This window comes from Taudactylus pleione, unplaced genomic scaffold (genome assembly GCF_031769625.1).
Source record: "Taudactylus pleione unplaced genomic scaffold, aTauple2 ptg000046l, whole genome shotgun sequence".
Classification (NCBI taxonomy): domain Eukaryota; kingdom Metazoa; phylum Chordata; class Amphibia; order Anura; family Myobatrachidae; genus Taudactylus; species Taudactylus pleione.
The window spans coordinates 11,470,808-11,497,860 of NW_028284448.1; the positions used below are offsets into that span (position 1 = coordinate 11,470,808).

Here is a 27,053-nt window from a genome sequence, read left to right on the forward strand (position 1 = left end):
ACAGTATAAGAAGATGGCAGAATGGCAGATAGAGATGCAAGGGTGGATGGAGAAAGGCCAGGAGAGGAGTGGTAGATTTGAATGACATCTGTGTATAGATGATATTGGAGGCAGAAGGAGTTTAAGAGGTTTCTAAAGGGAGATTGTGTAGTAGAAGAAGAGAAGGGGACAAAGAATGGACCCTTGTGGGACACAGACTGGCAGAAGATAGGGGGAGAAAAGTCAAAAGTACAGGCTGAAAATGAGCAGTTGGTGAGGTAGGAAGTGAACCATGAAAGGACAGAGTCATGGATGCTGAGTGGAGAGTGGGACAGTCTAACAGTGTCAGAGATGAAAGACACATCAAGGATGATGAGGAGAGAGAAGTAAGCCATAGATTTGGCAGTGAAAATGTATTGGTGAGAGCAGTTTCATTTAAGTGCAGAGGGCAGAAATAAGATTAATGTGGGTTGTGAAGGGAGTGGGAGGATACGAATGTGGTGAGGTAGAGCAATCCTCTGAAGAAGCTTAAAGGCATAGGGGAAAAGAGATAGGTTTTCAAGAAGAAGGGACCAAAATCAGCCACAGCATGAGGTGTACAACAAAAACGGCTGTGTTCAGACACAGAACCCCGTTTATTCTACTTGGTGGAGGTGTTTTTATTTTCATGTAAAAGAACTCCTGGAATTCTTTATTAAGAACCATTGCGAAAGATTTACTATGTTCATAGGCACTTGGTCAGCAACAGAATGTCTCTGGAAATGGATTTTGAATGTTAACCACCGTGAATATAGAAAGCTTTATCTTCAATAATGTGTGTAAGCATTTGCCATGCGTTTTGTTCCCATGAATGCTATCATAATGTAATATGTACTTTACCATTTACATAACATAGCAAACAAAAACTAAACACACATTAATCCTCTATGTATGAATGACTTTGCACAGTTGGTTAAGAGGAACTATGTTAGGACACTGCTGCTACCTGACCAAATGGTAGTTTTGTGAAGGCTACCGAAAGCTCTCTTCTCCTTATACCTCACCCTATTGGTAACAGGGCAGAAATATTCAATTCTATAAACTGCAGTAAGTTTCTAAATTATATAATGTACCACAGGCCATACATTTGATTTGTTATGTCAGATTATGGCATTGTAGAGGTGATCATGTCATCATATTGCTCTTAGTAAACTTACACCAGTAATATAAATATTTAACATATAATTACTAGCTTCCCTTAGAGTATGATCTTTGCATTTAGAGGAAGCTCACTACAGTGTGCAGAATATCATTAACTGCAACAATAATTAACTAAAAAATAACTTGAAATATTTTGCCAATGAAATAGTAAGATTTAATTTATAAGCCCAATAAATGCAGAGAGGTGACGTAAAGGAAAAGGTACATGCTGGGTAAGAAGTCTCCCCACAAAGAAGATTGATACAATTTATATAGCTCGTGAGGATAGCTGACAGTATAAGTTATAAAATTAATACACAGGAATTACAACCTAGGCTCATTAGTTATGTTCCGAATTTCAAAGTAATGTAGCTTAAAAGAATTAAAAAAAATCATATATATATATATATATATATATATATATATATATATATATATATATATATAGAGCCCGGAACTCCTCAGATCCTGCATTAATGCTACTCAGGTGCCATCAATATGGAAATGGTACAGATGTACAAATGAGCAGCAGCACTCTGAGTTTCCAAAAGAACGAAATATATTCAAGTATTGTCTGTAATGACTTGAATATATTTAGTTCTTTTGGAAACTGTCAGAGTGCTGCTGTTTATTTGTACATATATGTGTGTGTGTATGTATATATATATATATATATATATATATATAAATAGATAGTTCTAATTCTATATTAATAATATATTGTTTAAATATATATATATATATATATATATACATATATTTAAAAATTATATTGTTATAATAGAATTATACCCTTACAGTACATGGTGACAAAATACTTAATAAGATTTTAATACGCATTCTTCTAACATAATACAGAAACAACCCAAGTTGAAGTGTCCAGTTGAATCTTAATGTATACAATTTTATTTAATTAATTTTAACATTAAAGGTCATTTATGTTAATCCAAAAGTACAGGTCTGCAGAACAAATGCCAGTTGGTGCCATGGTTACTTTTGCATAAAGCTGTGCCTATTTTTACTTGAAAGCAAATAGAATTGTAAGCCAGTTTCATGGCTTCAGTATGGTAAGCAAATATTCAGTTTTCTGATGGGAGGATTGGATGAATAGAGGAGGGTCTTGCTGCGTGTAGGGCATGGTGCACCTTTTTATGTAGCCACATGCAAAAAAACATATTTTGTTTTAAAGCATGAGATTGTGTAAATTAGGTCTAAAGGTGCGTACACACGGTACGATTAAAATGGATGATATGAACGATAACGATATAGATCATATCGTTATCGTTCATATCGTGCATTTTTCGATGTCCAATGACCTGCGATGCACTGGCACGTATGGTCGATATCGATATTGACCATCGTCCGTGCATGCAGGCCAACCTAGTCGATATCGACCAGGTTACTATGGGGACCCACGATCGTTGATTACGGATCGCTATAGTCGTTGGTGGTGTGCTGGATGATCAATATCGATTATCGAGCACACCCAGGAGATCGAACAACGATATCGTTATCGATCATCCCGTGTGTACGCACCATTAGGGGAGGAGAAAGTCACATTCTGTGTCATTCCCTGCTTAGCCATGAGCTGCAGAGCATTTTGTCTACCCCAGAAACACTTATTTTTTAATTTGTTCATTTTTGGACACTTCTTTGGAGGTTGGGAAGACCAAGCATCAGCCTATACAGTACTTTCATAAGGAACCTTTGCACTCTATACAGGAAAACGTCTAGGCAAATATTGAACAACGTGATTAAAATAAACAACAGTGATACATAAGACATTTACTATCTCATGGTTAATTTAAAACCTACATAAGGCAAAGCCGTATTTTAGGTTAAAAATGGAGATGCTTGTAATGAAGGAATTGGATGGTCCGATATATTAATAGAAGTGACATTTTTACATCCTTGCTATGGGACTGATTGCTTTTGCACAAGGTGGACATGGACAATAAGGCACAGTTACACAAATAGAAATATATATAATACAAATGTGCACTCCTGCATGTTTTGCGATTCACAAATGATCTTCAAACATCTACAATATTATATGCAAGAAAAAAAATTACAGAATGTCATCAATTTGTTCAAAATGATCATTATTGGCAATGTGACATACATATTTACAAATGATATGCATGAAAATGGGAAAGCTATGAGTTCATCTACTTACAAATAATAACTAAGCTAAACAAATACTTCCTACAGGAGGGGATACATATATTTGACTCAGACTCCAAGTTTACTAATCATTTGCACAATCGATCTACTAGCTATTAGAGACCTCAATGAGGAATGAAGCACAAAGTGCCTCATGCGTCAGTGCTGCCACCAGTGCCTGATGAATTGACAGGCTGCAAAATGACAGCCCCTACTGTGTGTACATGATGAGTTTGCTTTATTGAGAAGGAAGGAATCCAGATGTTTGTCTCAGGACACAGCATGCTAGTTTACAGTATGGCACTCTGTATAGCAAATGTTACATGACATCCATGTTCCAATAAGTGTGTATTTGAGTTGGGATTTTTACGTAGAAAATAAAGTCCTTTCACACATAGAGCAAAAAGTCGACAGTCGTTACCTGCACCTGAAACAATGTATTAGTTACACAGTGCTACAGTAAGTAGTTCTATAATAAAGGGTTATGTGGCAGGATACTAACTAATAATCTGCATCTCATAGCAAAAACCCAACAACTCAGCTGTGCAACATCAATGCAAATTTCCCGTTCTGGTGACATTTCAAATTCAACTTACTTTGAGAAATATATTTTCTGAATACATTTACACATAACTTTACTTATTAAAAAATTCTTCAAAACAAACGTGTATATTTTATCCAGAGAAAACTAGATTTTATAGTGCTTTTCAAAAATAAAATGTAAAATAAATATGGAAACATAAATAGGTGTAAACAAAAAAAATAAAAATAAAAAACACACAACTGCAGCTGGGAGAAGCCCAAAGAGCCAATATCTCAATCTGCTGTGTTGTGCTTTGGCAGAACTAAATGAATGATTTGTTGTAGACAACCCGCAGGATATTACGTATGTAAACAATGAGTGCCCTTCTGATGCTTGGCACAATATAATATAAAATGTTTGAAGTTATCAATATTTTCCTCTTCATTATAGTGTGAGGATATGCACATGGGGGAAGGATAGATAAAGTACCAACCAATCAGTTCCTGTAATTTTTCTAGCACAGTCAAAATGACAGAAGCAGATTGGTTAGTACTTTCGCTCTCTCAAGATTGGATAAATCTCCCCCTGGGTGTTCTATATCAAATCAAGGCGTGCATTTTTATTTTTAAGCTGGATATACACCTACATGCCCGCCAAGTGCCGCACCCGGTTAAAAGGGGGTGAGGCTTAATTGTGGGAGGCATGGTCACGCCCCCAGAGGTAAAAATAATAATAAAAAAAAAGTTTTGCAGCGCCGCTTCGCTGGGGGCGCTGTGAGCCCCCTCAGCCCGGCGCATAAATAGTGGGGCGTGCAATCAGTTTGTTCGCTCCCCCCACAGGCATAGGAGACTGCTGTGGCTTCTGTCTAGCAGCCGCGAACAGTCTCCCAGTGCAGCCCAGCACACAGCATTGTGTCCTGGCCTGCTGTGATGTAAGAGGGAGGGAGGAGCCATGCCGGGCCCCTCCCCCCCCTCTCGGCGACCCTGCACACCTGAAACATATATCTGCAGATTGAGTGATCTGCAGATGATGGTTGCTCATACACACTGAACAACCAGCATTGCCATCTGGCCGAGGATTCCGCTGGCTGGGAGGCAGATTCGCATCCCCATCCCCGGCGGCCAATGCAGCAAGTGTACGGGCAGTCATCTGACCGCCTGTACACACAGCACGATGTGCAGATATGTCTGCCATTGGCTGTGCTGCACTATATATCTGTGAACGTCGTTCAAAGACATATCGTCTGTACACACAATATATTGACCGTTCAAATGGATGCTCGATATGTCGGCCAGTGTGTACCCAGCATTAGTAAGCTGAACTTATTTGTTATCTACTCTGCGTAATCAGCTACTGTGTGGGTTGAATCTACATATAACCTACCAGTTCAGTAGAAACCAATGATATTGTTGAGGCATGAGGTTCATAATGCCTTGTGCTTGAGTGATATTACTAGTCCCTAGCCAACTGATAGGAGGCCATCTCAAAAATGGTTCTGCAAACAAAATGGTTCACTCTTATGTGTACAAGTCACAGATACTCTTTAAGAACCCTGTATTTCATGTACATGACATGTCTCACTGAAACACATTCATCTTAATGGGGATAGGAATTAAGGTATTTAGTAGCTGGCCAATCAAAAAAGACTTTTATATAACAAACTGATAAAACATGAATTAAAATTTGTAATGCAAATATTGTAACTCATTGTGAACATGTCAACTTCTAGGCATAACATTGCAGAATTACCCTACATCTTGCAACACAGTTACTCTCTTTGGATGATGCACTGGTGAGACTTCTTGCACTGAAATAATGAATAAAGAGCTGGCAATGCTTTAAGCTGAGGTTCATGTGTACATTTTGTATGAATAGGTTAATGGTTGAGTTGTACAGATAAATTGTACTACAGTTTAATTTACTTCAGCCACTCCTGAGTTGGATCTTGCATTTATATCATCTTTCCTGATGCAGGCTCATTGATATTTTTTTTTTTTTTTTATAATTCTGTTAATTAAAAAAAATAAAAGCAAGATAGGAAATTTGGAACAGTTAAAGTTCCTGTTCTTGACATCCATATGTAAAACTGCAAAGTTCTGTGAACAGAACACAGTGTTTAAAAGGTGCATTTGTGTTTTGCTTTGTCTTGTTTTTTTACTGATACAAAAGTATACACAGCTAGAAAGCTTGCGGTTATCTTTATACAATGTATTGTTCCATTCAGCAGCCAGATAAATAACTTTCACTGCTACGGCATGGAAAAGCTGCACAATGAAAATTTCCTTTTAAAATAAAAAATAAACAAATAAACAAGATAAGTGCTGGCATCAGATCACATTTTCTGACCAATGTGACTGCAACAAAGAAAGGTCTAAGGAGTTTAAAAATGACAGAGGTTCTCCAAACCCTTGCTGACGTCTATGGACAAGGAACACAGTTGAAGTTCTGAAGAACCCTCATATACATTGTTCTTCCTGCATCCTGCATGAAAATAACTTAGGGTCTTCCAACTGGAGCGTTTGTTGTGTGTAGATTTTGCTTTCCGCAGCTCACCTTCCTAGTACCTGTGAGACTGATGGTATTGTGAACTCTGCTGAGATGTCGTGGAGTAGCCCAAAGTGTTCTGGGGCTGAGAAGTTCCCTGAACGTTGCTTTGGTAAGCCAGACGTGACGTGGAGTGCTTTAAGGAAAAAAAATTGCAAATGTTATTATAGATTCAAACAATTGTAATTTATTTCAGCAGATGTGTCCATAAACACCTAATTGCGCGCCACAGATTTTGCGTCTAGGCGGTACCATGATTCCCGCCACACACTTTTTCCCAAAATATGAGTCTTATGTCCCTTTCAGACTTAAGATCTGGCAAATTACCGGGTCTCAGCCCGACCCTGGTGAGGACGCATCTGTAAGGTTTATGTAACAGTTTATACTATTTGTATTTGACTTATCTAACAGATTTCTGTATTAAAAGTACTATTATTTACATCATGAGCCTTTAAAGTACACCTACTGGCTACACACAGTGGAGGCAGACACACATATGTGTCTGCCTCGACTGTGTCTGTGCCTTTATGTACCGAGCACTCCCCTGTTTTTATACATGAGTGCTACTGGGCTTTGAACACACACACACACACACACGCACACATATTTTATATTTTGTATATACACATTGCCCGATCACTGTGGCCAGCAGTGATCGGGAACATGGGGGGAAAGGTGGAGCTGCTAAAGCTGCTGTCTGCTTCTAGTGCAGACACAGCAGCAGCAGAGAGAAACTGGCCCGAAAGGAAGGGGAAGGAGGTCCCGGGGGCAGGAAGCAGCGCAGCAGCCGTGGTTGATACCAGGAGTTGTGGCTGCTGCAGTCACTCAAGTGCGCGTTGGGGTGGGGATGCCGGGGCTACTGCTTCCTTTGAACTCGCGCCAGGAGGGAGTGAAGCCGGCTTCCCGATCACTGCTGGCCACAGTGATCTGGACACAGCAGCAGCCGCTGCTTCCAGGAGCCGCGACTGCTGCTTCAATAAAGTCATGGCTGCACTTGATGGGATGTGGGTAACGCTGGGTCCCGATCACTGTGGCCAGCAGTGATCAGGACACAAAGGGGGGGGAGCCGCAAGTGCAGGGGGACCGGGAGGTTCCTCTGATATAGCCGGCTGCGGGAAGATTAGCTTCTTGCAGCCGTCTAGCGAGCATTTCTGACTGGTTGCATCAGAAGCGATCATGTCAGGGAAAGCCCAGGCTGGTGTGGTCGCATCTGAGGCAAGTGGTTAATGGAGCATACACACGGTCAGATTTGTCAGATGAACAATTGAATGATTTTACCAAAGATTTGAACGATTTGAACAATTGAACGATTTTTGACTGCATTAAAATGAATGGAATCGTCCAAGTCCGACTGCAAACACATCAGATGTCAGATATCGTTATTTGACCATCGGGAACGAGCATCGTTCAAATCGTTCATCTGACAGATATGTCAGATTTTCCTTCAGATATGAATGATTGAACGATTATTTTTAAATCGTTATCGTTCAGATCTGAAGAAAAATCTGACCGTGTGTTTGCTCCATAAGACAGGTGATGGTATTCTTGTTTGAAAGGATCAAAGCAACAATAATGTGGGTGTCTGTACAAATTGCTACTTTGTGTTTGCAGACTCCTGCGTGACATTCCTATAATAAACATACAAGTTCATATGTACTGTAGTAGTCTCTGAGTTGCTTCCTGTATAACCGAAGCCCTAACAACTCAAGTTTGGCCTTACTGTAAAAGAACCATAAGAGTAAACCCGTGGAACTGGTAAAAACATTATCTAGCAAGACTTCTTGCGAAATTAATTCCCTCCTGCATATGTTCTGGATCTGGTCCTAAATACCTATTGCTGTGCACTTTGGTGAAACTTGGAAATTGAGCTGAGTGCCTGATAACTAAACGCCATCTTTCAGGTATGTAAAGCCAATGTTTGAGAAAATGTTATGCATATTGTAGGTAATAGAACGAAATAATCAACACCGGTACAATCTCTTATAATAAATCAATAATATGTTTAGATATTATCAAGCGCCTAGATATATTGATATACAAGTGTGTCAAATCAAAGAGATAGGGGGTGCTTTCAACGACAATTACTAGACCACACAAATTAACAAGAAAAAAAGAGTTGTCATAAGTTGATGCACTAAACTTAAAACATAACCTTTATTAATAGAATCTACAAATTCAAAATTGAATCCATAAAACAGTGAATATAAAAAATAGAATTGTGTTCATAAAGAGAAAGGTTAGTGAATAAAATTATTATCCAGGCCGCTTGGCGCTGCTATTTTGACCTATATAGCAATAAATAATTAGTTTGATAACTCTTTTTTGGGGGGTTTATTTGTGAGAAATTGTTAAGTATAAATACTGCTCCTGACTGAATAGCTGCTGCACAAATATCCTTTGGCCTGAACAAATGAATGACACTATTGTGGCATTATAAATAGTTCTATGCAATAGATTCATTTTATGTACTATTTTAATAATTTGTTGTAGATTATTAAAAAAAAGATTAGCAAATGTACTGTATTTGTGTTATTTTACTATCTGTATATTTAAGAGCTGCTTTGTTTATTTTTATCTCTCTACATTTGTATTTTGGGAGTGAGAATGCTACTGTAGCAGCTGCAGAAGGCATCTTGCGTACTCAACTCCAGAAGAGTGTGCTTTTTACCCTTCCAAATTAAGATAATATTAGGCACTTCCCTTTAGGCACTTCCCCTCTATGCCCTGATCACATCCCAAAATACGTTTTTTGTGTCTTTTTTTTTTGCCTGTATGGGTATCATACCCATGTAAATTAATGTGCTAAAATAAGACACCTGCATAATTATTCAGTGGATAGAAATATACTGTGTACAACGTGCAGACTACAGTGGTACTTGCCTCTCACACTGCAACTGAATACTTATCTCAAATGACATCCACCCTATGATATGGGATGTGGTGAGGTTACAGCAATGTCTATTTTTTCCTACAGGTGAACAAGAGTGGTTTAGTATTACATGGAAAAATGTGTCACCAGCCTGACGTGTCTACTTATCTAGCAATGAGGAATGGAAAGAACCATTTATGCAGGAACACATGAAGACTGGTAAGAAGGTGTCAGTTGTGAAAACCACTTTGGCTGTTATGTGCTGATTGTATTGTCCCACTCTTATTCACTGCTGAGCAGAAGGGAGAAATTCACATACAGCATCATATCACAGTCATCACTTGCTATACACAGCACATGACATTTATGGATAATACCATGCCACCTCTAGAAAATTAGTACATTTACATCTAAAATACAAATTAGTTTTATTAAAGCTTATCAAGGTGTTGCACATAATAGCAATAGGTCGATGTTCTGATAAGGCTTATGACCCACAAATGTAGAAAACTGACATCTACACACAATATATATATATTATTATCATATACATAGTAGATAATATGTTACTGACCATATTGTTTCACAGTACTCATAGGGCTCAATCCAATTAAGTTGCCCCTGCATGCAGAGGGGGTTAGTTGCCATTGTAATGGCGTGCAAACGCTGGTGATCGCATCAGAACTCGCCCTCCTCATGACCCTATTGCGCCCCAGATTCATGGATTTTTGTACGCAGGCCTATGTATATAGCCGCACTTACGCGTGGGTCAAGTTTTGCTCTTTGTCAGAATGTTGATTATCGTTCAGTCCTTCATTAATGTCCTACAGATGAGGAGTAAGTGGTCCCCATGGCAACATGGCACTCTGGGCCTCATTCAGAGATGGACACAAAGGGCGTCAGTGCTGCATCTTCGTTCGCAGCGGATGTGATAATTTATGCAAAATGTTGCAGTCACCGTCTTTTGTATAGATCTCAGATTCTCAGATCCGCTGCTTGCGTACAAAGACGCAGCATCAGGCGAACATCAGTTGGAACATTGGACCTCAGTGCAACCCTAGGGTTGCTCAGAATGTCCGTCGCAAGTGAGACGCCAGGGCCAGAAGCACTGCATGAGAAGATGCAGTAGCTAGCTACGATACACCCTCAAACCGGTCGCGACACGCCTGTGTTTTAGTCACCTTTCCCAAACGGTTCCTGCCTGTCAATCACTTTATGAACAAATCTTCACAGCGACGACCGAAGCAAGACCGTGGCACATGCGGATTGCGGCTCAGACATATGCACAGTGCACAAAACATCATATATACAGCATTTCATAGACTGATCCCCTTATGTATAAAACAATTACAGATTTTTTTTAAACCACTGATTGCAGCATTATTTTAAGACTGAAAATTGCTCCTATTCTGTTTATCCAGCATTATAGCTTCCTTGACTGTAAACCATAGGAATCCTGTCTGTGCTTTGCGTGACAGTAGTCAGACCACAACTATAGTAAGTAATTATTAGCCAGCTCTCCTTCAAAGTACTGATAACACTTTAATTGCTAGTATTCTGACTTACAAAATTGTTTCTTTAACTGAAAAGCTTTTACTGTATTATGTATTGGTTGCCAGTTTTGTAATCAACTCTGTATAAATTTACTTAAATGGCTTGTAACAAACTTACAGTAGAGCCTTTCTTTAGTCAGACTCCACTTGCTAAAGGGCATCTATCCTTCATCCTCCTTCCTTCTCTCACATTTATTTTTCTACCCATTTTCCACACCAGTAGGATTGGCCATTAATGGTATGCACCCATCAAAGGATATTCCTGCTGTGGAGAACTGCAGACAGCGGGACAATCTGGGAAGGCGGTGGGGTTTAGCGGGCCACCGGGGGGCATGGCTAAGAGAAAAACAAACATTGTCACCTCACAGCCATCGATGGTGAAAAACCATTGTCTCTTTCAGATGATGGCAAAACCATCGATGACAAACCACTGATGAAGGCCATCCCTTCAACCTACTTTGTTTTATCTTCACCACCCTTATCCTCCCATTTTCCCCCTAACTGCTACTTATTAAACTCTCATTTTGGGGCAAAAATTTCAGAAGTGGCGTGAGTTTCTTAATTGCACATTGCAGCTATAACCAGGGAGTATTGGAGGATTCTTTTACATTTTTGAAAGACTCCTCATGCGTACAGTGTCAGTTTGCAGAAGCTGTGGGACAGGGATCATAAGAATATGTCTCCATAGGCATAAAGTAGTTTATGCCATATACGGATGGTGTAAACCAACGAGACCAAACTCCGAAAAGCGAAGCAAAGCTATAGAGCGAGGCGGGCCATCGGCATCCCACACACTGTATATGTGAGACACACACACAGTGTGTCAGGGACTCTGGATGTCGATGGCCCGCCTCACTCTATAGCTGGCATGATAGGCTCAGCTGTCAGTCAGCAGCCCTGCACCGCCCCCAGCTCTGGCACCTGCACACAGTGTGCAGAGATGCCAAACAGGACCCCTCCCCCGGGAACCACGGCAGGAAGCTGCCAGGCCCCCTCCAATGCACAAAGGAAACTGCCCAGATTTATAGGCAGTTTCTTTTGCGCATGCACAAATCTCTGATGGTTTAAACCATCGATTATATAGAGCCAGGAGCGCCTAGAGGGAGGGGGGGAGCGGGTACAATTTCCCCGGGCTTCCAGAGGGGCCCGGCGGGGGCCCGGGTCCGGCGATGGCCCCCTCCATCCTCCCTCCCAGCAACCCAGCACACAGCGTTTGCTGGGATGCAGTGGGAGATTGCTTGCGGCTGCTAAGCAGCAGCCACAGCAGTCTCCTATGCCACACTGATCGCACCCCCCCTGGCTTTGCGCCGGGCTAAGGGGCTCACAGCACCCCCTCCCCGGCACGCAGCACCGAGCATGGTTTTTTTTCAAGGGGGCGTGGCCACTCCTTCCACGATTAGGCCACGCCCCCTCTTTACCGGGGCCCGGCGGTGCTCTCTATGCCCCTATATATAGCCGCATAGTTTTATACTAATGTAAAAGGTGGGAACTAAAAGGAAGGCATGTAGCAGATAGGACATACTGTTTAGAATAATGTTACAGAGATACCCTGAGTGGGGATTCTGGGCCTGGTTCAGAGGTGCACACAGCTGCAGCCGCTGGCACACCCGCAACACTCTCATGGATTTTTTGTGTTCACTTCAAGCCACCTCACAGTCACCAAGCAGGAACGCCCGTGGTTTTCCCTCGCCATTTCTGTGCGTACACTAAGGGTAATGCATGATGCGTAGAACATGTGGCACTCGCGCAGTAGCAAATAATTGCACAACTTTGTGACATTGGCATTGCATGCAGTTAGCGTGCCCCTCTGAATTAGGCCTTATTTATCTCCTAAATGATAGAGTTCTGCAAGCTATGGGGACATCACACTTCCAACAGATGCGTGTGCAGTTCTTGTTTAATAAAGTGTTAATGTGCATTCATATTTTATTTAAGCTTGTTTATAAATGACGTATATTATTGTTATTAACAATAATTAGGAAATTGGTTACATGATTAAGCAGAACATTTGTACCACATTCAGTCCAACATTTGTACCACATGCTGCAAAGTGCTTATGTAGGACACATTTCAATCTAGAGGATTTCTGTGAGTGACATTCCCCTGCTGCAGTACAAACATTCTGTTTATAACCTGCAATGATGATGCTTTTAAATTGGTGTTCTTAAGGAGGTTTAGTTTTGTTGTGCTTGCATCTCCATCTCATTATGTTTTAAAATGTTTAATAATTAATAATGCACAAATTATAATCAGCATGTCAATTAGTGCTCTGTCAACTAGTATGTTTCACCCTGTAACTCAGCACAAGATTAAGAGAAATGCCATCTCTTCTCCTTAAGAGCATGTCTTATCACAACACCATTAGAAAGCTGGGTGCTTGGCACTTTGGAATGGGATTGTAAAGGAAATAAGGAATCTTCAAAGACGTACAACATACAGATCTTACTGGTAAAATTTATTATTTTCTATTACAATATCGGAGCATTGCAGGGGACTTCTATTTGAATATAGGGCCCGATTCAGACCCTTTCGCTAAGCTGCAGACGCACGATATGGGCGATTATCGCATGTGCGCATGCGTATGCGTCAAAGTACACATGCACAAACCAGTCACTGTGTCCGGGAATCGTGCGCTCGTAGTACAAAGACTGGATGCTACTTTGAGTGAAAGGTTGTGCCATTTGTGGGTGGTGACGGGAAGGTGCTTGTGAACCAGGGAGTGGAGCTGCGAACGCAGGCGTGTCTGGTAGTCAAAAGTTTTATGAGTGTGCATAATTAGCAAAGACGTGTCATTGTACACGTCACTTGGTTGTATTTCAGCCTACAGTGATCGCAGTGCTTGCGGCGGGGTAAGGTCTACCTCAAGCTCTGCGTGCAGCCCCGATGGCCCTCGATGCTTCCTATTGTTCATACACTTCCTGGAGATGACGTGTGTTAAGAGAAAAAAGTGGGCGTCTTATACCGGCGTGCGATCGCTCTGCTGTCGCTTTCTAAGACATAGAGGGCGTCCTTACACCAGACACTGTGATCGCGGAATTTGTATTCGTGGCCCCTTTTAGCTGTGAGAGAGCACAGCTTAGCGTCGGGTCTGAATGAGCTCCTTAAGCCGGACAACAACTCACAAAGGAAAGAACATTATAGTATCACTGTGACTCGAGCTCATCATATGGGAGTTATTGAAACTCACTGTTAGTATCACTCTCCTATAGTTTGTATATTTTCTGGTTACGACACTATGTACATGTTCTGACCCTTCCGCCACAGCCATAAGCTCTACCTACAGTACACATATTATTAGGTGTAGCACTGGGAACAACAAACACACACAATTAGCCAGCATTTCCCTTACACTATTTGTTATAATGTAATATGGAATGTGAAAGATAGTTTTACAATGTTTTTGTTATTGCATTTATTACAGTAACATCATATAGTGTTATGAGCCCTATATTTCAGTAAATTCATTTCATTTGAAGTAAAATGAGCTGAACTACAGAACATTTCTTTTACCATAAGAATAATAATTAACTAATATTGGATCATTTTAAAAGGATTCCAAACAAAACTAAAAACGTTGCTTTAGATGCTGATCTCTAAGATAAGATGAAATAAGAAGTCGTCTTATCTTTGATCTCGTCTTACACAGAGCTGGTGGGTTTCACCAAAAGCTGCAACAATTGAGCAATCGGTCCTTTCCCCCACCACTTGCCTGATTCAGACAGCACGTTTATTGTTGTTGCTCATCGCTGGAAAATTCCCGTTGCTTAAACCAATTTTTAATTTACCTTTTGGCCAGCATTATTGTTTTATATCGCTTATTTGCCACATTTGCAGTGATAACTGCATTACCTCATTTGTATATGTATAAAGCAGTGAAAAGACTGCAAAAGTGGACCAATGGAGAAGTTTCCCCTAGCAACCAATCAGTTTGAGGCAGTATTTATCAAGTACAGTCTATGAAATGATAGAAGCTGATTGGTGGCTATGGGCATCTTCTCTACTGGTCCACTTCTCCATTCTTTTCACTGCTTGATACATCAACCCCTGAATGTGTTAACTTTGTAAGTTAAAACAGTTGTGAGGGTCGGCAGTTTCAGTCAAGTATCAGCTGCTTGCATCAATTTTTTGCCATATTTTTCCCATTTTTTCAGGTATATAACTATTTCAATAAAATACATTTTGACTCTATTCTCTCTCAAATAATTGTTATCTGGATAAAAAGTTTCAAATGATTGATTACATAACTATTGACACTGTAAAGAAATCAAATAATATTTGATATTTCACCCAATTTATAATTCACTGGTTCTTATTTAACAACAAATAAATGGTTAGTCATAGTGATAAATGTGCACCTGATAATCAGAAGGCATCAGAGAGGGTCCACCAGAGTTAGCGGCTGAAGGCCCTATGCGTGGTTTCTTGTTCGGAGGCCCTGGGTTAAGGCTGGAGTCTTGGCTATGTTGGAGTGCTGCCCCTGTTGCTCCTCCTGCTCCCCCTGTACCATTGGTCTGACTGCTATTCTGCTGCTGAGCTGCTGTCTGCTGTTGGGTTGCTGTTTGCTGCTGGTGCTGATTTTGTGCCTGTTGATTCTGAACATCAAAGCAATTACCGTGTTAATTATCAGAACAAAATGTTTTGTAATACTGTATAAACACGCTGTGCACAAATATATTTCTTCAGACATGGCATGAAGTTTGAAAAGTTTATAGGACTGTAGTATTAATGTGTGCAACCAAAATTTGTGATTATTCTAGTATGGAAGTGACAAAACGCAATGGCTTTAATAAACACAATTCCATAATTACCTTTGCATGCATAACATGAAGAATGAGAATACAGATATCTTTATGCATACCCACTAGCCTAACAAAATGCTGTTCCATAATGCAATGCCAATTGTAGAAGTTGTGTTTCATTATCTACTTGAGAATTAAATGAAATTTAACAAACTGTGGGAACGCAGATTCCCCCTTCTATGCCTCTGCCTGATTGACAAGCAGGGGCATTTAAGGGGCGGTGCGGGGGAGGCCGGCGTTTGCCGGAAACGAGGACGTGTCCATCCCGTTTTCCGGGAGTGGCAAGGCCAGGGGCTGCGTCCATGGACGCAGTTTCCTGGCCTCGCTAGCCAGCCAGCTTGATTAAGCTGAGGCTTACTCAGCTGGCAGGCGGCCCAGCGCCATCCACGGTTATCCCAGCCTGTGACCTCGGTCGCAGTGCTGGGATTGCAAGTGCAGCAGGGGGTGTCATACATCTCCTTCTGCCTTTGTATATTTATAAGGACAGAATTGCAAAGCTGCTTTTGTGCAGCTCTGCAATTCCGTCCCAAGCTGAATCACCCCCTGTGAACATTTTCCTTTAACCAAGAATTGAATACTGTACTGTAGGTGAAATTCAATGCAAAATGTGCAAAAATCTGACATGTTCAAGAAACTGTGGAGTTAGCGGGTGTTAAATTGATAAAATAGACTTCAGTTGAAAAATGGATCACATCTGTAGAAATCACATATTTGCCTGTGGCAAACCAGACATGAAATGCCCACATTCAGTTGTTTTAAACTGTAGTTTAACTTTTGCGTTTATGCATATAATTAATTGGACATTTCCTCTAAACTATTAATTTGAAATTCTTACAGGCATTACATAACTCATTGTCAAGAATCAATCTGCAGCTTCAAAGTATGCATAAAGCAGAGTGCTCAGTACACACCTTTTTAGGATCTGGTTTTCTACAAGCAACAAAACAGTTGTAGGGAGGTGCTAATAATAGTATCAATAGAGTTTCAATTTATTTCTAAATGAACAAAAATCTAATCAAATAGTGGACAAATGACAAACATGAAGTAAACTAATAATCACTTTTATTCAAAAACAAAATACTAAAATTGGCTTGTGGATCTCTTAATAAAACAACATAGAAATAATGATTAAAAATATCTAAAAAAATAAATAAACAAACATGGCTGCTCAAATCTCATGGTATGGAAGGTTGCAGTGTATAGCTAAACTCCTAGTAGCAGAACATTTTATGAACTATGGTGCAGATTAAATTAGCCACAGAACATACCGCGCGACTGCAGCTCTGCCTCTGGGGCTTATTGTGCTGGGTAATTCCTTAGCTTCAGGCACTTAACCCAGGAGCCATGAGTTAATGCAAGTCAGATGTGGGCCTACCGCATGTGAAATAGCTCCAAGCGTTAATTCCCGGGAGCTGCAGCCGTGTGGTAAATCCCATGGCTAATTTAATCTGCTCTATGAGTCCTAAAATGTATTGGAAATTTACATTGCACTATGCCCACATTTTGACTGTGTCGTGGAGAGACAACTAAGTGTGTTTGTTTGATTTTTATAAAATATTCTGGGATTTAAATACTTTAGTATTTTGCTTTCAAAATAAATATTATAATTATTTTATTCTGTTTTTCATTTGTCAAATAGCAATTCAATAAGGCTCTAAGGGGGATATGCAATTGGCCACAAAAATTAACACGGGTATTGCAACTACTTTTTCATTACTGTGGGTATGCGTGCTTCCGATACCAACAGTATTCAATTAAATAAAAACGAAAAAAAAATGTTTGCTGTAATTTCTACTGCAAAAAAATGTGAGTAAATCTCCTAATAAAAATTTCCAGAAGTGAATCCCAGTGGATTTACAAAATGAAATGAAAACTCTTGTCCCGAATGGGCTGAGTATATACAGATTGAGTCTCCCATATCCAAATATTCCGAAATATGGAATATTTTTAGCATGAAAGTGAAACCTTTGATTTTTGATGGTTTAATGTACACAAACTTTGTTTAAAGCACAAAATTATTAAAAATACAGTATAAAATAACCTTCAGGCTGTGTTTATAAGGTGTAGATGAAACATAAATGAATTTCATTTATGTACTCAAACTTTTTTTGATGCACAATATTATTAAAAATATTGTATAAAATGACCTGCTGGCTTTGTGTATAAGGTGTTGTGACACAGTCAGGTTAGGGGGTCCCTCTCCTGGGTAGAGGACTCCTTCCTTACACACACAGCAGCTGGGAAACAGTACGCCAGACTGGATTAGAGTACAAGCTGGTCGGCGCCAGTCTTTATTGTGCAATGTCAGAAATAACATAAAGGAAACAAAACATAACTCCTAGCCCTGTCGGGGCACTAACTTCACAGGTGGTTCCCTCACTACCAGAACCTGGCAAGGCCTAATGCCCTCACCAGCAACAAAGGCACAGCACAACACTCACAAGATAGGTTTTTCCAGTGTCTCTGAGCAAACTCCCTGCCTGCTCTCCCAGGTGAGACACTCAGCCCTAAACATACTAGGCTTATATTGGCCACTCTCAGGTGGAAACCCTAACAAGCCTGTTACCAGGCTGCGAGAACCAAAACCTGGAGTGGCCGTGGGTGGAGCCCTCCCTCTCCTCTCACCCACAACCCCCAGGTCCCAAACCGGCTTTTCAAAAAGCCGAGACTCAAGCCTGCTACACTGCAGACTTTCTCCTGGGGGTTTAGAACACATAAGACAGGAATCTGGGACAAATGTACCTGCCACAGACCACTTTACCAGTGATCCTATCACAGTGTATATAACACATAAATGCATTCTGTGTTTAGATTTGGGTCCCTTCCAAAGATATTTCATTATAGTATGCAAATATTCCAAAATACGGAATATTCCGATATCCAAAATACCCCTGGTCCCAAGCATTTTGGATATGGGAGACTCAACCAGTACTATGATCTAGGATCCTTTCTGGCTCAGTAACTGATTTAGAGAAAAGCCCACAAGAAAAATAAAAAACTGGATGCTTGGTGTAACTAGTGACAATACACACGCTGGACTGCAGCGTTCACTGTAATGCGTTTCTCCGTCTTTAGTAAATATCAGCAGCTCCCTTTAGTAAATATCAGCGTCTGAGGAAGCCGCTGATATTTACTAAAGGCGGAGAAACGAGTTACAGTGAACCCTATTTGATTCCGGAAGAACTCTCTTAGTACGGAGCTGGACCATTGAGAAGTATATCCTTTCCCAGAAAGAAGGCACTCGTTGTTTGACACATTTTCTCCTGTTATGCTGGGACATAACAGCATCTTAAGTATAAATAAGGAGAGTGTATGAGCCCCTCAATTATATAGGACTGTGGACCTTATTCAGAGTCGGTCGAAGCGGCCGCACGGTCGTACGGAAAAAGGGGCCATATATGCAAATGATTCCCTCGCAAGTTGCGTCCCTAAGTTCGGATCGGTAGTTGGCCGGCCAAGGGGTGGAAGCGGTCGGAAGACAAAAAAATATGCCCCCTTCTCGTACGCATTGCACGGCATGTCCGGGCATATAAGGATTAAGCGAGACCATCGGAACTGGTCGTAGAGTTTAAGGTTGACCATACCCTCTCTTAAGCTCTACGATCATGTCAATGTGAAAACCTCCCATGTCACATGTGCCATGATGCTACTTTGTTAATTATGCACTCCCATAATCCGTATGCACTCCCATAAAACGCCGTTCGCATAATGAGGCATGCCTGCGTTCGGATCTCCACTCCCCCGTTTTCAAGCACCTTCCCCTGTTACCACCCACAAACGCCTCTATCTGTCACTCAAACTACCGACCTGGCTGTGTTCAAGGAGAGAGAAATTTCTGATCGTAGCGGCTAGTTTGCGCACGCTCATTGCGAACTTTACGCATGCGCAGTATAGCGAACATCGGTGGCGTACGACCGTGCAGCCGCAATGACCGACTCTGAATGAGGTCCAGTGTGTGCTAAAGTCCAGAAAGCAAAAGGATTTGGAAGCTGACATATGATATGCTGGACTGCTCTTACTTACTGTATATATGTTGAAATAAACCCAAAAGGGAGCAGATTTACAAAAGAGCAGTGGCAAATGCAGGATTTCTAAAGGGGGGTTTCCAAATGCTTGATTAAATTTAGAGTGATTGTGGCCAGCCTATGAAGAGGGCACAATTAGCACTTAACAAGAGTCATACAAAGTGTATTGTGTGACATAATTAGAGCATATACAGGACCAGCAATCACAGTAAGCCATTAAATGCGGCAGTAGGGCCATCCTGTCTGAGCTCAATGTTTTTATTTCAGATGTGGGCACCATTCCAGAGCATTGGAGCAAGTCTGGGAGTCTGGAGGAGCAGCAGAAGAACCTAGCATTGCCCTGGACATATACAGATGTGTCCTCATACACCTTTCCGTTTTTTTCTTCATTTGGCACAAAATGCAGTCACGGCTAAGATGCACCACGACGAGTAGTGATTAGATAGATCCCAATTTTTTTTCCTGCAAAAGTATTCATATAAAGTATCAGACTAAAGTAGCAAATTTTAAGAAAAAAAACAAGGCGTGGATAATCCACAAATTCAAAGACATGGCAAATTTGGCGACACGGCTCGATTTTAGGAAAGGTGTATGTCGACACATCTGTATGTATGGTCTCCTTATGCATTGGATAGTGTATTATTATACAGTATTAATAATTAACCCTATTGATGGTCTATAGCAGTGCACTGCTAAAAGTTTATGTTTTATAGATCTCAGTTTATTGCACAGGGATATTTATTACTGGCTGATATGTTGAAAGATCCACAGGTGGTGCTGATCATTTCATTTGTGATTCTGAGAAGAACATGCAGCACTAGTAAAACATTATATTACCATTTCTATTGTGGTCATGGTGTGGGTTGGGAGGGGGGTTTCCAGGCTACTGGAACCCCCCTCCCTGCGTTTGCCTATGAAGAGGTCCAAGTAGTAGAACTCTGTCTGTATGCTGGACTTGATGCAATTGGATTGATTGTTTATATCAACATAAAAAGACAAAATTGACTGGACAGAGACACTCATTACTAATAACACTCATGTAAAGAGCCTAACTGGATAAAATAAGCAAATATATTTAATCTATTAATGATTGCTTCTAATAACAAGCATTTAACTTTTAAAGAAAAATGTAAAGGATACAAGTGAAATGTGCAAATAATTATTTATTATTAAGTGGCTGGAGATTAAGGAATTCTAATTTTCTACTAATCATCATCAAAAATCGGATGACCAATAATCGATTGATAACTTAAAATATGCTGTTGTGGTATTAATAAATATATTTTATGTAATAAATTGCTTTTAGTATATATAGTTATACTATTAACAAATAATTTACATATGTTACTATATGTGATTTATTTACAATGGTGATGAATTTTAAATGTATAAGTGCTTAAATAAATAGATTATTATTCCTACTAGCTGAACAGCGCTTTCTTTTTTTGCAATTACATTGACATCAAGAGTGTGTTATTTTATGATTTAGAGAAATCATGCACAAAGTTTATTTAAATATACATGCATTTTTATTTCTAATTATTTATTTATTTTTATCTTAGTTTTATTTCATTTTTACTCTCATTTTTAAAATTTATTTTGGTTCTATATTTATTTGAATGTTTCTTTCTGGCACCTCTTTGTGACAGCATTATCAATATCGAACCCACAATACATGTTGGGCACCTTCAATCATACAAGCCCACTTTCCTGCTTTAAGGCTTTCAACACCAACTTTGCAACCTCAAGAGCTGTAAACATTATTTTAGTGTTAATGCATTGTCTTCCCATTCACATCACCGTCACAACATATACATATTTTTAACCCTTTAAGGGACAAACACATAATTAGTACACCTGGTGTATATGATACATGCAACAGTATATTTACCAATGATACTCTATCATATCCACTTATTATACATTTTTATTAATTATTTGTTTTTATTTTATTACTTGTTTTTTGTTTACACTCACCAAACTATCATATTTAATGTAATTGTATTCATTATTTTTCTAATTATTATCTCTATTGGTTTCATTTGATATCCACCAACCGTCCTGAAATGATTATATGTACATTTAGCATCTTCCATTCTGACATTTAATTGTTATAATATTCAATTCCATTATATATATATATATATATATATATATATATATACATATATATATATATCTCATTCTTTATCAACTTATTTCACTTATATTTTGTCTTTCTTTAACAGCATACTACAGGTAAGATTTAGATCAGCTTTAAACTAAAATTTGATTCTCTCTCTCTCACATAAAGTCGCCGGTTTAGGGGGTCTGTGTATTCGTTCGAGCTAATCTCTTGAACCACTGGACGGATTATGATGGGGTTTTCACTTTTCTATACAGAATTGGTCGAGGAAGGTTTTGGTTTATGAACCATTCATCTGGCAAAAAGGGACCTGAGCAGTGACAATTTTAGTGAAGCCAATCACAGAAAAAAATCTTGCACCAAGCTGCTGTATAGGTGCTGGTCAGAGTGCTGAAACAGCAATAGAGCATCTGAAATGAGGCTTGGAATGAAGCAAATCACAGAAAAAACTGTTGTGCTGTGTGAATGACTCACTGCTGCTGCTTCTTCAGGGCCAAGGGCTGTGCTCTGATTGGCTCTTGGAGACAGAGCCCTATTGCTTAGCAGCAGCCTAGAGAGGGAAGGGAGTCAGAAACTGAGCAGGGTCACATCTGAGGCAGACTGAGCATGAGATACAGTCTCCAACAAACCAATGAAGATGCCCTGATGCAGACACAGTAGCCAGGAAGGAGCCAGGGGAGTTATAACTATCAGGAAATAAAAAAAACCCCAAGCATCGGAACACAGTCGAATGATTTCCATTCGATGGTGGCAAACATCGGACTGCCATCAAATGGTAATACACTACCACTGGAACAAAAACATTGATCATTAGTATCCATTGGATTCATATTGTTATCCCTAAGCTGAACCTGCAAACAGACTCCGGCCATCACTCCTCCACTGTGAACTGCTCCATCTCCAGCGTGATGTTCCCGCTCAGCCACACGACCTTGGTGAACAGGAGGCACCTCCGATGGAAGTCAGCACTGTTCTAAGACAGGGGCACCACGTCGAGAAAGCTCAACAAGAAGCCCAGGAAATACATGGTACATTGTGCAAAAGGACATTGCTCACCGCCATGTTCGGCAGCTGGGGAGGGGTTCGCATGGAGGATGTGAAAATATGCACAGGTGCCCCAGCCTCGGGGACATGGTACTGATAATGCTTATGGTAATAGCAATACAAATCTCTCATCCATGATGCTCCTGCCCTTCCCAGCACATCCCAGTGGTTAGGCCTCAGCTGCAGAAAGTTGTGGTGACACTGGTGAGATGCAAGAGTGAAAAGCAGGGGGTTGTGGTGAGATGCAGGAGACCGTGGTGACATTGCATAGGTTGTGGTGGGATGAAATTGCTTCAGTGCAAATTTGTGGGGGTGGGGTCGCTAGTATTTTATATTCAATGCTTTTATGTATAGTAATCAATGAAACAAAAATGAAATGTCAAGTTAAACTAATTCTATTTATTTCTTGTTTAAAAAAAAAAAAATGCTGTGTGTGTGTGCAGGTCCAAATTATCTCTACAAGAGCCTTGAACACCACTTAGTCTAGCCTGATGATATCTCATGTTCACTCAATTAGCCTGCTCCTTGACAACACTATTATCTAGGTAATGATAATCATTCCTGCTAATGATTGCAGGAAGGTAATAAGTTACATTGCACTGCAGTTACAGAATGAAAAGGTACTAAGTAACCCCACCTGCAAAGTATTAGACAAAACAGCAACAAATGATGTAACAACTATACTTTCCTTAGACATCAGTGCTTAAAGTGGTCCTAGAGACATGGTGGAAGGAACTCACCCCCCCCCCAACCTCTGGGCTATCCTAATAAAGGGAAAACACACTCCACAAAAAGAGTCGTGGCCTCTAAAATAGGGTGTGGTCACACAATAGTATCCCCAATTCAAATTACAATTCCACAATCTTATTCACATTACACCGCACATAGTGCCTGATTCACATTACTCCACATAGTAGTGTCCCTTATTCATGTTGTGACACATGGTAGCGCCCCTTTTACACAATGCCCACATTAGGGCCCCTTATACACAATGCCCACAGTAGTAGTGCCCTTTATAAAATGCCCACAGCAGTAGTGCAATGCCCCCAGTAGTGGTGCCCACAGTGGTAGTTACCCTTATGCAGAGCCCACCGTAGTGGTGCTCCTTATGCAGTATCCCCAGGAGTGGTGCCCCTTATGCAGTGCCCCCATTAGTAGTGCCCCAGTGGTAATGCCCCCATTAGTAGTGTCCCCAGGGGTAATGCTCCCATTAGCTGTGCCCCCATTAGTAATGGCCCCTGTAGTAGTGCCCCCAGTAGTAATGCCCCCAGTAGTAGTACCACAAGTAGTAATGCCCCTAGTGCCTCCAGTAGTAATGCCCCCAGTAGTAGTGCCCCCAGTAGTAATGCCTCCAGTAGTAGTGCCCCCAGTAGTAATGCCTCCAGTAGTAGTGCCCCCAGTAGTAATGCTCATTAGACAAAAACCCCTTAATTTATGCCCCACTCCAGCGTCCACTGCTGTCCGACTGGCCGCTCAACGGATGTCTCTCCCATAGTGCAAACTGCAGGAGCCGGAGCTCAGGAGAGAACTCCAGCCTCCGTCTGCCACTGTAGCAAAGGAGCCTGCTGATAACAAAATCTAAGCGGGCGCCCGACAACTCCCTGTGGCGCAGTGCTGACAGGCCGGGTTAGGTGGGCTGGAGGAGGCAGAACTGGTTAAGGCTCCCAATAGAACTAACTAAACGCAGTTCCACCACGTTCTGGCCTAATTTAACCCCCGGACATGTTTAATACATTGTATTATTAAACAATAAAAAAATTTGCGTTATGGTAAAATTTACCTTCGTTAATTCTCTTACTTCGACGTCCATAGGGTCCACAGGGATACCATGGGGTGCAGGCAGTGGTTAAGGACCAAACACCAGACAGTCATGCTAAACTACCGAGAGTGTTAACACACCAGACAGTCATGCTAAACTGCAGAGAGCGTTAACCCGCAGACTTCAGGGGAGAGCGTCCCATGAAGTCTGCGTTGCAGTCTGGGGTCCTCCCGTGGGGCCAGCTAGCAAGGTCCCCGGGAGCCCCTGACGAAAGTACCGAGCTGTGGCTGGAGTTGCACCAGTGGAGGGGTGATGGAGCGACAGCACAGACGTCCAAAGGACAGTCTGATGCTGCGCGCTCAGTGTAAGAATAAATAATAAAATCTAAAAAGACAGCTTTGGGCTGCATAAGGCAGCCCACTGTCTAAAAAGGTGACCGACTCCTGCCGAACACCAGCAAAACTGAATTGCCTCAGGCTTAGGGGTGGGGTATATGGGGAAGGACCAGAGCATTCTGGGAGCTAAAAAGCTTGACTGTCTGGTGTTTGGTCCTTAACCACTACCTACACCCCATGGTATCTCTGTGGATCCCTATGGACCTTGAAGAAGAAAATCACTTTGAATATATGAAGGACATCACAAATACATTTGTACTTGTGCATGCATCCTATTTTTAGTATTTAATTTGAATAAGTATAATTTTGAATAAGTTTCCTGAAAAAGGATGACCAAGACATTAGTTGGGAGAGTGCCCTCCATCCATTACTTCCACATGAGACAGCTTTCCAAGAGAATATCGGTAGACAGTGAAGAAGAAAGATGGAAAATAGACTTTACATTAATGGGCTATAGATAATTGTATTTAAATAACTGCATAAAATGGAACTGACTAAATCTAGCACACACCTTATCAGCTTTTTCTTCTGGCTCATCTTCGTTTAAAAATTCACGTTTCGGATATGGAATCTGACAGCCTGCAAATACACTGATAAAATGCAGTCAGTAAGCACAGGGAGGACAATACAACATCACTAGTTTCTGAGTGTCATTCATCTTTTATTGCTGTCTGAAATAATCACGAAGCATATATTGTTTCTCTAATGATGATAATTGTGGATTTAGGGCCTGATTCAGAGCCGGACGCTATTTGCGCTCGCTCGGACAGAAAAAGGGCCGGATATTTAAATTGAGCGCTCGCTCTTTGCGGTCTGTTGATGCCTCTATGTCTGAGCGAGCGAACGAAACATGCGCTCGCTATTTTGTAAAGACGCCCCCTGGCCGCTCGCATCCTACGACATCTCCGCTATTTATTAGATTAATCGAGTACATCGAAAGGCGTCTGAACTGCTCGCAGTGCTTGTGGTAGGATTTGCCTACCGCAATCATGCGAACAGTTCAGGCTAAGAGACAACCAAGTGACGTGGCCGATGACGCTGCTTTCTTAATTATGTACACCCTTAAAACACCCGTTTTGACCGTTTGGCACGCCTGTGTTCGGATCACCACTCCCCGTTTTCAAGCACCTTCCCCTGTTACCACCCACAAACGCCTCATCCTGTCACTCAAATTAGCAGGCACTTGCTATTTTGCGAGCGCTCGATTTCCGACCGCTCTGACTGGTTGGCGCATGCGCATTATGACCCATACGCATGCGCAGTTGTGCGAACATCGCTCGGAGCGAACGAGCGGACGCTTACGAGCGGCTCTGAATCAGGCCCTTAGTTTAATAAACAATTTAACAAAAATGGCAAAATATTATTTTGAGTATTTGTTTCTAAAATTAGAAATAAAAGGTGGTTTATAATACAGTAGCTGTCATATAAGAGCTCTGTTCTTGTTGATCTGTGACATCTGGCCAATGTGAAAAGAAAGTGCTTGCAAAATGCTTCATGCAAATCAACCTACATCAGAGGTGGGGAATCTTTTTTCTGCCGAGGGCCATTTTGATATATATAACGTTATTCGCGAGCCCGGTGCACACCACGCCCCTCCGTATGATGTCACATGGGGCGGGGCCACAATCGCCGGTAGTACAGCAATGCCCAAAGCATCCTGAGGATGCTCCGGGGAGTTGTAAGGGCAGCAGTGTAACCGTCTGAAGCGTCCAGGTGGCACTGCTGCATAGATTCTGGCTGCAGGGTGCCATTCTAGGCACCCTGCTAGCCAGATGAGGCTAGCAGAAAAAAGCTCAGAGGGCCAGACCAAATGATTCCGCGGGCCTTATACGGCCCCCGGGCCTGAGGTTCCCCGTCCCTGACCTAGATCATACTGGTATAATAATCTTATACCTTTTACAGTTGTGTCTTGATGGTTTAATTTAACCTGTGTCCAAAACCTGTGGTGATAGTTTTCCTGTAAGAGCAATGGGAGCCAATGTTTTCCTAACGTAAGGTGAGACTAATTGAAAATACCATGCATTAGGTGTATGTTATTACTAGTTATAAAGTGTAAGCAATGTTGCACATTAGAGTTTAAGAACTTATGAATATGA

General features: G+C 41.1%; 1 protein-coding gene across 3 annotated transcripts in view; it reads right to left on the reverse strand.

The window, feature by feature from the left end:
* Positions 1-2,028: 2,028 nt before the first annotated feature.
* The window catches only part of CDK19 (cyclin dependent kinase 19), a 258,639-nt gene continuing 233,614 nt past the window's right edge, over positions 2,029-27,053 (reverse strand). For 2 of the 3 annotated variants that reach the window (XM_088460484.1, XM_088460482.1), the window contains exons 11-13: positions 25,469-25,547; positions 15,166-15,402; positions 2,029-6,524 (exon numbers count right to left, since the gene is read on the reverse strand). In XM_088460484.1, coding sequence (XP_088316610.1) covers positions 6,402-6,524; positions 15,166-15,402; positions 25,469-25,547 — 439 coding nt within the window. In that variant the 3' untranslated portion in view covers positions 2,029-6,401. Of the gene's footprint in view, positions 6,525-9,480; positions 9,547-15,165; positions 15,403-25,468; positions 25,548-27,053 lie in introns of those variants that run through there. The other variant, XM_088460483.1, reaches the window with a different exon arrangement.